At 16.6% G+C, this 11,809-nt stretch overlaps 3 protein-coding genes across 3 annotated transcripts, besides 17 other annotated features; 1 reads left to right on the plus strand and 2 right to left on the minus strand. All coding sequences in view use genetic code 6, as the record gives it.

Moving 5' to 3' along the window:
* The first annotated feature begins 398 nt into the window (after positions 1-398).
* Positions 399-445: a microsatellite.
* A 150-nt stretch (positions 446-595) lies between these two features.
* On the minus strand, positions 596-1,316 carry IMG5_056610 (ras small monomeric gtpase, putative; the record flags this gene model as incomplete). The annotated part of the gene is made up of 3 exons (XM_004037242.1): positions 596-929; positions 984-1,143; positions 1,191-1,316. The coding sequence occupies 3 exons, from the start codon at positions 1,314-1,316 to the stop codon at positions 646-648; spliced, it is 570 nt and encodes a 189-aa protein (XP_004037290.1). The 3' UTR covers positions 596-645.
* Positions 776-815: a microsatellite.
* A 1,715-nt stretch (positions 1,317-3,031) lies between the features above and the next one.
* On the minus strand, positions 3,032-4,576 carry IMG5_056620 (hypothetical protein; the record flags this gene model as incomplete). Its single annotated transcript, XM_004037243.1, has 7 exons — positions 3,032-3,127; positions 3,181-3,387; positions 3,432-3,527; positions 3,580-3,639; positions 3,691-3,963; positions 4,006-4,410; positions 4,457-4,576. 7 exons carry the CDS (start codon positions 4,574-4,576, stop codon positions 3,032-3,034), a joined length of 1,257 nt encoding a protein of 418 aa, XP_004037291.1.
* Positions 4,577-5,663: 1,087 nt separating this feature from the next.
* Positions 5,664-5,753: a microsatellite.
* Positions 5,665-5,753: a microsatellite.
* A 3,054-nt stretch (positions 5,754-8,807) lies between these two features.
* Positions 8,808-8,849: a microsatellite.
* A 918-nt stretch (positions 8,850-9,767) lies between these two features.
* On the plus strand, positions 9,768-11,401 carry IMG5_056630 (zinc finger protein, putative; the record flags this gene model as incomplete). Its single annotated transcript, XM_004037244.1, has 5 exons — positions 9,768-9,808; positions 9,930-10,048; positions 10,178-10,449; positions 10,728-11,144; positions 11,192-11,401. Coding segments are annotated over 5 exons (1,059 nt in total), but the record flags the coding sequence as incomplete, so codon positions are not given.
* Positions 9,810-9,891: a microsatellite.
* Positions 9,841-9,874: a microsatellite.
* Positions 10,040-10,072: a microsatellite.
* Positions 10,484-10,545: a microsatellite.
* Positions 10,501-10,555: a microsatellite.
* Positions 10,507-10,563: a microsatellite.
* Positions 10,568-10,619: a microsatellite.
* Positions 10,661-10,716: a microsatellite.
* Positions 11,402-11,639: 238 nt separating the features above from the next.
* Positions 11,640-11,766: a microsatellite.
* Positions 11,738-11,806: a microsatellite.
* Positions 11,744-11,808: a microsatellite.
* Positions 11,748-11,806: a microsatellite.
* Position 11,809: the final 1 nt, after the last annotated feature.

Here is an 11,809-nt window from a genome sequence, read left to right on the forward strand (position 1 = left end):
AAATCTAAGAATTACGATATGATTGATTTATAAATAAATATATAAACTATTTTATTTTAAATAGTAAAAATAATTAAAAATATATTACTTTTTTATGTTAACATGTTAACAATATTTTTTATTTTTTATAAAATAAATTTAATAGATAATTATGTAATGAAAATATTAAGGTGAGGAAATAATTATTTATGTTACTTAAACAAGATTATTTTGTTGAATTTATTAAATTTTTGAAAAACAATAAGTTTTTTAATTAATTTATTATTATTATTATATCTAAATAATTTAATTATATTTTAAACATTAAATTTTTTCTAAAAATACTTTTATAAATCATATATAAATTATCAATTTTTTTAAAAAATTATTTATTTAATTTGCTATTTATTAAATAAATCATTTTTTTATTATTATATTTTTTAATTTTAATATTATTTTTATATTAACATTTATTAAAAAATTTTTTTCAACAACATTATTTTCTTTCTTCTTTTTCTGCATTCTAAGTTAATTAAATATTTCCTTTGCCAATATCTTTTTATTTTTATTGATCGCCTTTTTATAATTTTAATTTAAACAAAATATTATAAATACTTTATTATTATTAGGAGATTTCTAAAGGGCTTTAATCATTTTTTTCATTATTCAAAAGCTATTAAGAAATTTGTTTAAATACAATAGAAATATTATCACCACTTTTTGCTGAAACCTCTTAAAATATTAAACCTAATTATTAAGAGAACTTTTCTCCCTCTTCTCTAGAAACTTATCTTATTTTATTATTTTTTATTTATTAATTTTTAATTAATATTTTTACCTATTTTCTTATAAATCAATTTTATTTCCTAAAAGAATAGTTAAAACTTCATTACCTCTTTCTTCTTTTACATATTCAATCCATTTACTTAGATTCTGAAAAGATTATGCTTCTATATTAAAATTAAATATTTTATTATTTACATTTAATAATTATTTTTAAATACTAGTAACATCATAGGTTAAAATAGCTGCATCGGAATCCCTAATATATGAAGGAATAAGACTTCTAAATCTTTCTTAACCTGCAGTATCCCATAATTATAATCTTATTGTTTTGTTATCTAAATGCAAAGTTTTAGCTACAAAATCAATTCCTACTGTTGGCTTTGTTTTTATAAAAAAATTATATTTTTAATTTCAAAAAGTTATACTTGCTAAGTTCCAACGAAATTATCATAAATAAAACGATTAATAATTGAAGTTTTACCAACTGATTAATCACCAATAAATACTAATTTATATTTTTTAACTTATCTTGTAATACTTTATTCGGTCATATTTAATATAAAATTAATAACTAAAAAATAAAAATATTAGTATATAAAATATAATTATTAATAGAATTAGAAATTGATATAAATTATTTTATCAAATAAAAATTAATATTAGTTTTTAATTAAATTATTAAATATATAAATAAGTTTATAATTTTAAAAATTTAAGAAAACGAAATAAATAGTTATTATTAATAATTAGAATAATTACTTAAAAGTTAATATTTTATTTTTTATTATCTATTTACAATTTATTTTAAAAAAGTTTAGGATTCTTTCAATATTTTTATTTTTTATTTTTATAAAAATAAAGAAAAACTTTAATAATTAATTTTTTTAAAAAATTAATTAATAAAGCTCTAAAATTTATTTAATTAATATCTTAATTTTTTATCTTTTTAAAATAATTTAATTAATTCATTTTGAAATTTTATTTAATTCAATGATTTTTTGTTTAAAGCTTTCTATAAAAATATGATTGTAATATAATTAATAAAAAGAAAAAGAAATTAATAAGAAACATAATATGATAAATAAAAATAAAAATTTAGTTAATTATAAATTATCAAAAATTTATTATAAATAAATATAATGATTTTTAATCAAACATAAACTAAAAAAAATATTTAAAAATGAGTAAATCTTAAAAAAAATATAATTTAGAAATTCATTAAGAATTTTAACAAAAAGTTTTTAAATTTAATTAAGGCAAATTCAATTGTTGATATAAATCAGGTAGCAACAATATTGCAAGTTTAAAAAAGAAGAATATATGATATTACAAATGTTTTAGAAGGTAATATATATAATTATAAATATTAATATAGTATAAAGGTGTAGGATAAATAAGAAAAATTTCAAAAAATAAATTGTAATGGATTAATAATTCTATATACTAAAAAGAATATAATCAACTATTAAACTAATAATTTTAATAAAATAAAAATTTAAAATAAATTTAGTAAGAAATAAAATATAATATTTAACAAAATCAAAGCTATTGCTATTTTAATTAAAATGATGTAATTTAAATAGCTAAAAAGTTTAAACAAAATATAATTATTTTAACACCAGAAAATAGTGAGATAATTGTTAAAAAGACTAAATTAAATATTTAAGATGAAAATTAATTCTAATATTATTTAGAAATTAAATCTTTTGAAAATGAAATTCAAGTATATAATACAAATTAAATAATTAAATAGAAAGATATTAATTTATTATGAACTCCTGTTTCTTAATAATAAAACTTAAACTTTTATTATTATTTTGAATGAAAAATATAAATACATTTTATAATTTATATAAAGAATATTTTATTATATTTAGTACTAAAAATTTACTTATTTATATATGTTCAAAAAAAATTATTTTTAATTGTTTTAAAATTTTAATAAAAAGTTGTTATTACTATAAAGTATTATATAAAATTAAAAATATTTTTAATTTTTAAAAGATTTGAAAATATATACTATTTTTTATATGAATTAATTATTATTTTTAATATTTAATTTTTAAAGCAAATTGCTATTAATAAAATAATTTTTTTAGTCAATATTATTTTTAATGTGTTAACATTTTATATATATTATAAAAAGATATTAATAATTTATATATATTATTTTTCTATATAAAATATAAAATAGTTTTTTATTAAATTTTATTTTTATTAATACATATATTTTATTGTTTACTTTTATTTAAATATTTATATATTTTCACATTCCTTATGATAATACTGCATTACATCTTACTATTTGTGGTCCATATTCATAATAGTCTTTTCTAGTCTTACATATATTTTAAAATCCAGGCTTTTTATTGATATAAAAATAATAAATGATTTTGTATAATTTATAAACATTACATTAACTGCCATTAAGCTTCCTCCTTGCCATACAGAAAATCTTTAATAAGGATTTTAGGCAACTTTTACAGAAATTGGTTCAGGAATTTTATTATTATTCCTAATAGAAAATCTTTATAATCTATTATCCACTCTTTATTGAAGCTATTTTTATAATCTAGTCGAAAATCCATCAAATAAAGTTGAACCCCCAGATAGAACTATATTCTATAAAATATAAAAATATATGTAATAATAATTTTTATTTCTACATTATATAAATTTCTTCTAGTATCTATAGGGGATCCTTAAATAGCATTATCAATACATTCATCAATTGACATTCTCCAGTTTGAGTCAAAAAACTCCTATTTTATATAAAATAAAAAATTAAAGTTCTTTATTATGTATAATTTTTACTGGATAGAAAAACATTTCAGGCCCTAAAAATCTTTCATAACCAATATCAATACTATACTTCTAATTTTAAAAAATTAATAAAAATTTAATTAAATATTTAGAAATTATTACCTTTTTATCTTTGCTACTTTCGAATGAGAACTATTTAAATTTATTTGACTATTTGCCACTTTTAGAAGGTTTATCAAAGTTTGTGAATTCTTATAATAATCCATTTTCAGCAACATATCCATATTTTTCTTTAATTTCATTAGAAACTCTTGTTAAATCCACAATATCAATTTTTTCTCCTCTATCCCTTATCATTTAAGAAATAAACTTAGTTATATCTCTTCCTGCTAAAGGAATATGTTTGATACAACTTCCAATTACAAATCCATCACTCTTTTTGTAAAATATAAAAATGATTTAACAAAAATAAATTACCACAGGAATTATATGAGTTACACCATCCCCAGAATCTAAAACACAACCAGTAAGTTGATTTCCAGTACTACTATGTTATTCGTGTACTTAGTTTGAATACAAAGCTAAAACTGCTTGTACTCCAATATAAATACTATTTGCATTAAAAGTTTCAAAAAATATTTCTGCAATACTTTCCCTATTTTCGGGAGGATTCATTGGTGGTTCTGTTAATATAAAGTTTGTTTCATCAGGATCACATCTTAAATAATCAAAAATGCTTTTATGCCAAAATTTTTCCATAAGAATCCAATCTGTAATTATACCACTTTTTATTGGATAAGTCTTTACTTACTATTATAAAGCATCGTTTCCTATACAAAAGTCAAGTTATTCATTGTAATTTTTACTAACTTAAGTTGAGTTCTATTATTAATGTTAATTATTTATAGTTAAACGACATATAAATTACTTTATCACTATTATCAGATATAACTGTAGGTATATCCCATGTTGGTTCAATATTTCCTGCCCAACCCATTTTTGTGTATCCTGTTCCATTATCAATTATTGCTGTCTTAATATTATACATTTAATTGGTTTTTTTTTTTTTTCCTTTTTTAATGATATTTTACAATTATTAAATGTTTAAAAATAAAATAAAAATATTAAATAAATTTTTATTTTAGTAAAATTTCTGATATTAAAATCATTTATTATAAATAATACAAAAAAAAATATTTAATTTACTTTTTATCTTTTATAAATTTCTAATTTATGTTTTTTTATTTAATTTAATTATTATTTTTATAGTAATTACATATTATTTCCAATTTAAAGATATCTTAAAAAAATAAGATAAACATGATTTTTTTCAAAAAGCAATAATAAACAAATTTTAAATATTAGATAAAAGATAATAATTATAATTAAAAACTTATATATATATTATATAAAATAATTATTAAAAATTATAATTTTTTTTTTAATAACTATTATTTAATATTTAAATTTTTTTTTACTTTTAAATGGAAAACAAGGTAGAAAAATTAGAAAAAGAATCATAATAATTATAAATTTAAATTGATTAAGCCAAAAAAAAATAAACAAAAAGTAAAATGAATTACAATAATTAGAATAAGAAATTGAATAAATTTATCATGATTTATACTTTGTAAATACTTAGATTTAATTATTAGAAATATAAGGTAATGCCAATAGATTAGATTAACATGAAGAAGTTAATGCTATGGTTAATCAAAAAAAGCAAATATTAATTAAAAAAGAAGAAAAGACAAGGGAAAAATGTAGGTAAACACTTGAATAATTTTACATGATTAAATTCAAAGAAAATAGTCAAACAATTTTAAATTATTAATAATTTAAATTAGAACTACAAAGTGTAAAAGTGACTTTTATCTTAGATGAACCTTCAGAAAAGCTTGCAATAAAAGAGAAAAACAACGAAATTGGAGGTGTAGAATTAAATTATAATGTACATACATTTAGCATTAATAAAATGACTAAAATATCCTAAATTCTAAAATGTGCAATTAATTATTTTAATATTACAAAAAAAAATTAAGAAAAAGTTTGTTTAACTGATACAAACTTTAACGATTTATCTATTATTTTAGAAAATACTGTGGAATCTTATTTTGCTTCTATTTATGTAATTCAAAAAAATAGATTATTTATATCTTTTTTTTAACAAAAAAAATATTTATATTTTTTTTTAAAAAATAAATTATTTATATCTTTTTGTTAAATAAAGGATTAATGTTCTTATGCGGAATTATATCTAAAACTAAAAAATGAAAACTAATATGTACTCCTTGATAAATAATAAGACTCTATAAAAATAGGAAATGAAAATGACATTGACCCTACAAAAAGTGAACAAGAAAAATAAAATATTGCTAAAATTTTTAGCAATTTTGAATAAGTTTTTGAAGGGTTAAATACTTATAAATAAGATCAATCTGATTAAGTAGAGAAAACAATTAATTAGGAATATCCAAAAAAGTAAATATTATTATATTTTATGTTAATTTTTTAATATTAAATTTATATATATGTTTAGCTTATGGATTGCTACATTGTAATTAGTAATTATATTTGTACTTATATTTCTACTTGTTTCAAATTTATTACTTAATATAGATTATTATAAAAGTGCATAAATGAATACTGCCCACAAATAATTATATCACTTTAAAAATATTAATTCCAAGCCATTATAATTAATGGATTTTTTAGACATTATGCTTCCTAATTATTTAAAATTACATGTATAAGGAGTTGACTTACTTGACTGTGATAACTATATATAAAATGAAAGAAAATATAAATTAGTAAATGCTGATATACAATCTATTGGGATAGTTCGATTACTTCACGTTTAAACCAAAGATGTTATTTGTAAAGATTAAAAAGGTCATTAGTGTTCATAAAATATATATACTTAAAACGATGAATATAAAGAAGATTTAGGACCAAATTCATATTAAAAATGGTAAAGTGCAGAAGAAACTTAATTTGGAAGTTTTCAAGGTAAATATTTTTGAAAAATTATAATTATTACTAAATTTAATTTAAATATGATTTTTCATAACAATTATTTAAATATCTAATTAATTATTTTATTTTATTTTTTTTTAAAAAAAAGGTTTTGTTTCAAATTATCCAGGTAGTGGCTATGTTATAGACATTGACCCTTATTAAAGTTATTAAGATATATATTGTGAAGATAAACTTGAAAAAAAAGAAAGTGATATAGGTATGGTTTTAAGATAATTGGTCAATTAAAAAAAATCTGATTTTTTTACTTTTAGAACTTAAATAATAGCTTTGTATTAACTTACATATGATATAAATAAAAAATATTTTACGGTAGAATAATATATAAAATTAATATTTAATTATTATTTAATAAAAGTCTAATTATTATATTTCTGAATATTCTAGTTCAGGAATGCTATTAGAAAATTAAGATGTGATAACATTTAAATTATAATATAAAGATAATCTTAATGATGAAGAATAAAATACTTATACAATAAATATAGTTATATAAGTAGTAAATGCAATAAATTTTATTATTTATTTTATTTATCACGTTTATGAAGTTTTATGCCTTTACAAAGTTTAAAAATAATTTAATAGTAAACATAAATGGTATATGAATATTCCAAATTTTTTCAATCTCTATTTTCTAATTAGCGCATTTATTTTATCCGGAATAAACTATACATAATACCTTAGTTATGATCATCCCGATATGTCGATGGATGAAATATTAAAAACAAAAGGATATATAAATTTACATATGTATTTTTTTATCATATTTATTAAATTATTTTTTCTTAAATAATAAAATAGATATGGATAATAATTAAAGTTAGCTAAAGATTTAAGAGCTGTAATTCTATTATTTTTAGTTTTATAATTTTTCGGAAATATGAAACTAAGTAAAGGATTATAAACATTTTAATTGGTAATAAAAAACTGTTATAAAGATTTAGTTGTTTGTATAATTTTAAATACTATTATTATTGCCTCAGGATCATTTGTCTTATCAAGAGTTTATGGCTCTATTATTGAAGAATTTAGTTTTTATATAACAAGTATTTATTAATTTACTTATACATTCTTTTATGGTGATTATATTATTTAGTAAAAAATGACAGATTATAACTTTTTTATTTCATATTCTATGATTATTTTTGTTATCTTTATTATATATTTTGGGTGTGTATCATTTGTTTTTAGTGTTATTTTTGAAGGACATAGGCTTATAATGGTAAACAAAAATGCATTCATATCACAAACCTAATTTATAAGCGATTTGAAATAAATAAAGTTGCATTTCTAAAATGGTTTTAGATTAATCATAAGATGCCTATTTAATAATGATAAAAATAAAAAAAATGTGTAAAAAAGTAACAATAAAAAGTAAACTAATAATGGAGAAGACAATAAATAGCTTATAAATAATAAAGAATAATCAAAAAAATGAAACAAACATCAAGGATCTAAAAATACTTCCGAAAAAGTAAATTGTATAGTATTTAACAATCTAACTCAGAAGATCGTACTTTAAATAAAAAGAAATATATTATTTTATTTAATAAATTATATTTAATTTAATTTTTATGAAAAATTTGTTTTATAATATATTAATTTATAAGTAATACTTTTTAATACAATTTTTAAAATTATACTTAAATCTATGTAATTATTTTATATTATTCTATGTTTTCCCTATAGAAGCTCTCACTATTTTTCTCGAAATTAACTTTATATTAAGATAAAAGGAGAGTGATTAGAGCTATTGTTTTTTCCAATAATAACATTTTAATGGGTGGAAGCTTCTAAAGAGAAAATTTATATAATAAAACATTTATTTTTACCAAAAAATACTAAAATATTATTTTATTGCACTAACAATTATAGATTTTAAAATAATAATGTTTTTAAATTAAAAATAAATCCTTAAGTTTTTCTAATATGTTATTTTATTTTAAAAATAGCCTAATAGATCACTTCTATATTTCCATAGTGCTTTAAAAAAGTGGAAAAACAGTTTTATTATTTAAGTATTCTTAAAGGATGCCAACTATAATTACTGAAAAATTAAATTTATATTAATATTGATTTAAACTCTAATGATAATTTTTTATTTAGGTTTTACTTTAATTTAATATTTTAAACATTATAAATTTATTTTTTATATAGTTTGAAAATTCGATAAAATACTTATTATTCGAAATTTTGATATGTACTAAAAAAATTGAATTTTTTATAAATATTTAATACTTTTAAATAAAATTTATAAAATTTGATAAAAATTTAAAAGTTAATAATTTAAAACTATTTTGATTATTCAATATTCATTTATCTTAAAACTAATATACACATATATCGATTGATTATTAAACTAATAAAAGTTAGCAAACGAAATAATGGATAAATAAATAAATTAATAAAGAATAAAAACTAGATATAAAATTTATTATTATATATTTTATATTTCTATATATATATATTTAGTTTATATTATAACATTATATTAAAGATATAAATTAATTTAATAAATATTTTTTTTATAAAATTAATTAAAACTTTCGAAAAATCAATGTAATTTAATACTATAAAAAAATATATGTAAATATTTTGGTACTCAAGATATAACTAGTTTTTACATAAAATATGCGCTAGCGTATGTTTATGAAATATAGAAAAAAAAGTTTTATCATCAAATAATGTAAAAAAAAAAAATATTTCTTTCTGCCATTAATATAATTATTATATTATTGCGCATATTTTATTTCAATAAGAATTATATTTTTAAGACCGGAATCTTCACATATATCTTGCTTTTAAAGTGAACAAAACTTTTTTATTTTTAATGGTATGTGATAGTATTCAATTAAAATGACTTTTTAATTTAAACATTTTCGTATTAATCTTTTATTCTTCAAAATATTATAATTATTCAGATTATTTTAATTTAATAATGCTATCTATCTATTAAATTAATTAACTTTATTTGTATATTCTTTTTTATATTATTTTTATAAATTATAATACTTTTTTAATTTTTCATATATTATTAATAAATTAATTTAATTGTTAATTTTGTTTCTTTCTATTATATATGTGGAAAAAATATTAATTTTTAGATTATTAAAATAATTCATAAATATTAATAAAAAAAATTATAAAAAAAAAAACCAAAAGAATACAAAACATATATAATAAGATTTATTTTAAACTAATAAATGGAAATCAATTAATAAGACATTAAAGATACATAATAAATGTAAAATAATATAAGATAAAATAATAATATATAAAATAAAATTAAAAAAAAATTAAAATTAAAAAATTTAAGATAAATAATATTTTATATTAAATATTATATAATCAATCTTTATTTTTAGAGTCGAATTAAAAGTAGTTTAGTGGAACAAAGATTCGCATGGTTTATTTGATTATGAAAGTAAATCAGTTGATTTAAAACAAATAAAAATAAATTAAACATGTTAAATTTATTAATTAAGTAAAAAAATTAATTAAATAAAAATAATAAATTTTAATATTTTAGAAAAGCCGAATTCAGATTAATTAAAAGAAGAAATAATTTTAATAGATTAAAATAATAAAGAAAAATTAAAAGAAATGATTACAGAAAATTCATAATTTTTAACATAAATTTAAATAGAAAAAATAAATGAAAAAATTTATTCATATACATTAAACCCATTTTATGAAGACACATATAATAAAATGCATAGCAATAATAAATTAGAATAATTTCTAATAGTAAGAAGTTTAAAAAATTAACAAAACTAATAAAAAGGTTATAGCTTATAAATTGATGATGTTGTAAAATTTGGAAGAATTGAATATTAAGTAATATAAATGAGAACAGAAGAAAGCAATATTATTTAAAATCAAACGGTAATATTTTATTAAATTTTAACCATTATAAATATAAATATATTAAATTATATTAAATTATATTAAATTTAATTTAATTATTATTTATATTATATTTTTTAATTAATTGATTTACCAATTATTTAATTCATATATATTTTATATTTATTTATTGATTTATATTTTTTATTAAATAATTAAAAATTAAACTATATAGCAATTTATATATTTAAATTTTTTATATAAACTTTTATTTCTTATATATAAATTTTTATATGTTTTAATATATTATTTTATAGCCTTATGAACAACTAGATCTTATATCTATAAAAAATAGTAATGAAAATCCTATAGTATGTAAAATATGTTTAAGTGAAGATTCAACTCCTGATAATTTTTTTACAAATATTTGTTAATGCAAAGGATCATGTGAATATGCACATTTCTAATGTTTAAAACTATGGATTTAATCTAATTAAAAATATAAATCAAACAATAGTATGATATATATTTAATGGAAAAAAAATAGATGTGAGCTTTGTGGTACTGAATATCCTAAATTTCTTAGACATAATAATTAAATGTACAGTTTAATTAATTTTGATATACCTGATTGCATTCCCTACATTATTCTTGATTCTATAGGAAACCACAATAAAATTTCTAAAAACATATTTATTATATAAGTATTAAACCCAGAAATTGAAATAAAAATAGTAATATATAATGATTTTCTTTACATATAATTTTTATTATTAAATAGGGTAGAGGTAATTAATGCTTATTAAGAATTGCAGATATATCAGTTTCTCGAATACATTCTTCTATAAAATATAAAGATAAGTAGTTCATAATTTCTGATAATAATAGTAAATTCGGAACACTAATAAGATTGAAAAGTAGTTTGCAAATAAGCAATGAAAAAAAGCAATTTAAATTGGAAGAATTGTTATTACATTTGCTCTTAAGAAAAGTTCAAATCTAAAAGAAGGAAATTAAATAATAGAAACACATACATAAAATAATAAATAATTATTAAATAATAATTTATAAATAGAAGCAATTTAAAACTATAATTAATAACTAATAATAAAATAATTATCAAAATTTAAAGAATAATGATATCATCTATCAAGATAACTTTATTGATGAAGAGATTAAATAAAATCAAAATAATTTAAATATGGATTGTTAGATAAATCTTCAAAACAATAATGATAATGATAATGATAATGATAATGATAATGATAATGATAATGATAATGATAATGATAATGATAATGATAATGATAATGATAATGATAATGATAATGATAATGAAAATGAAAATGAAAATGAAAATTAAAATTAAAATTAAAATTAAAATTAAAATGAAAATGAT

This window comes from Ichthyophthirius multifiliis (genome assembly GCF_000220395.1).
Source record: "Ichthyophthirius multifiliis unplaced genomic scaffold scaff_1120509250205, whole genome shotgun sequence".
Classification (NCBI taxonomy): domain Eukaryota; phylum Ciliophora; class Oligohymenophorea; order Hymenostomatida; genus Ichthyophthirius; species Ichthyophthirius multifiliis.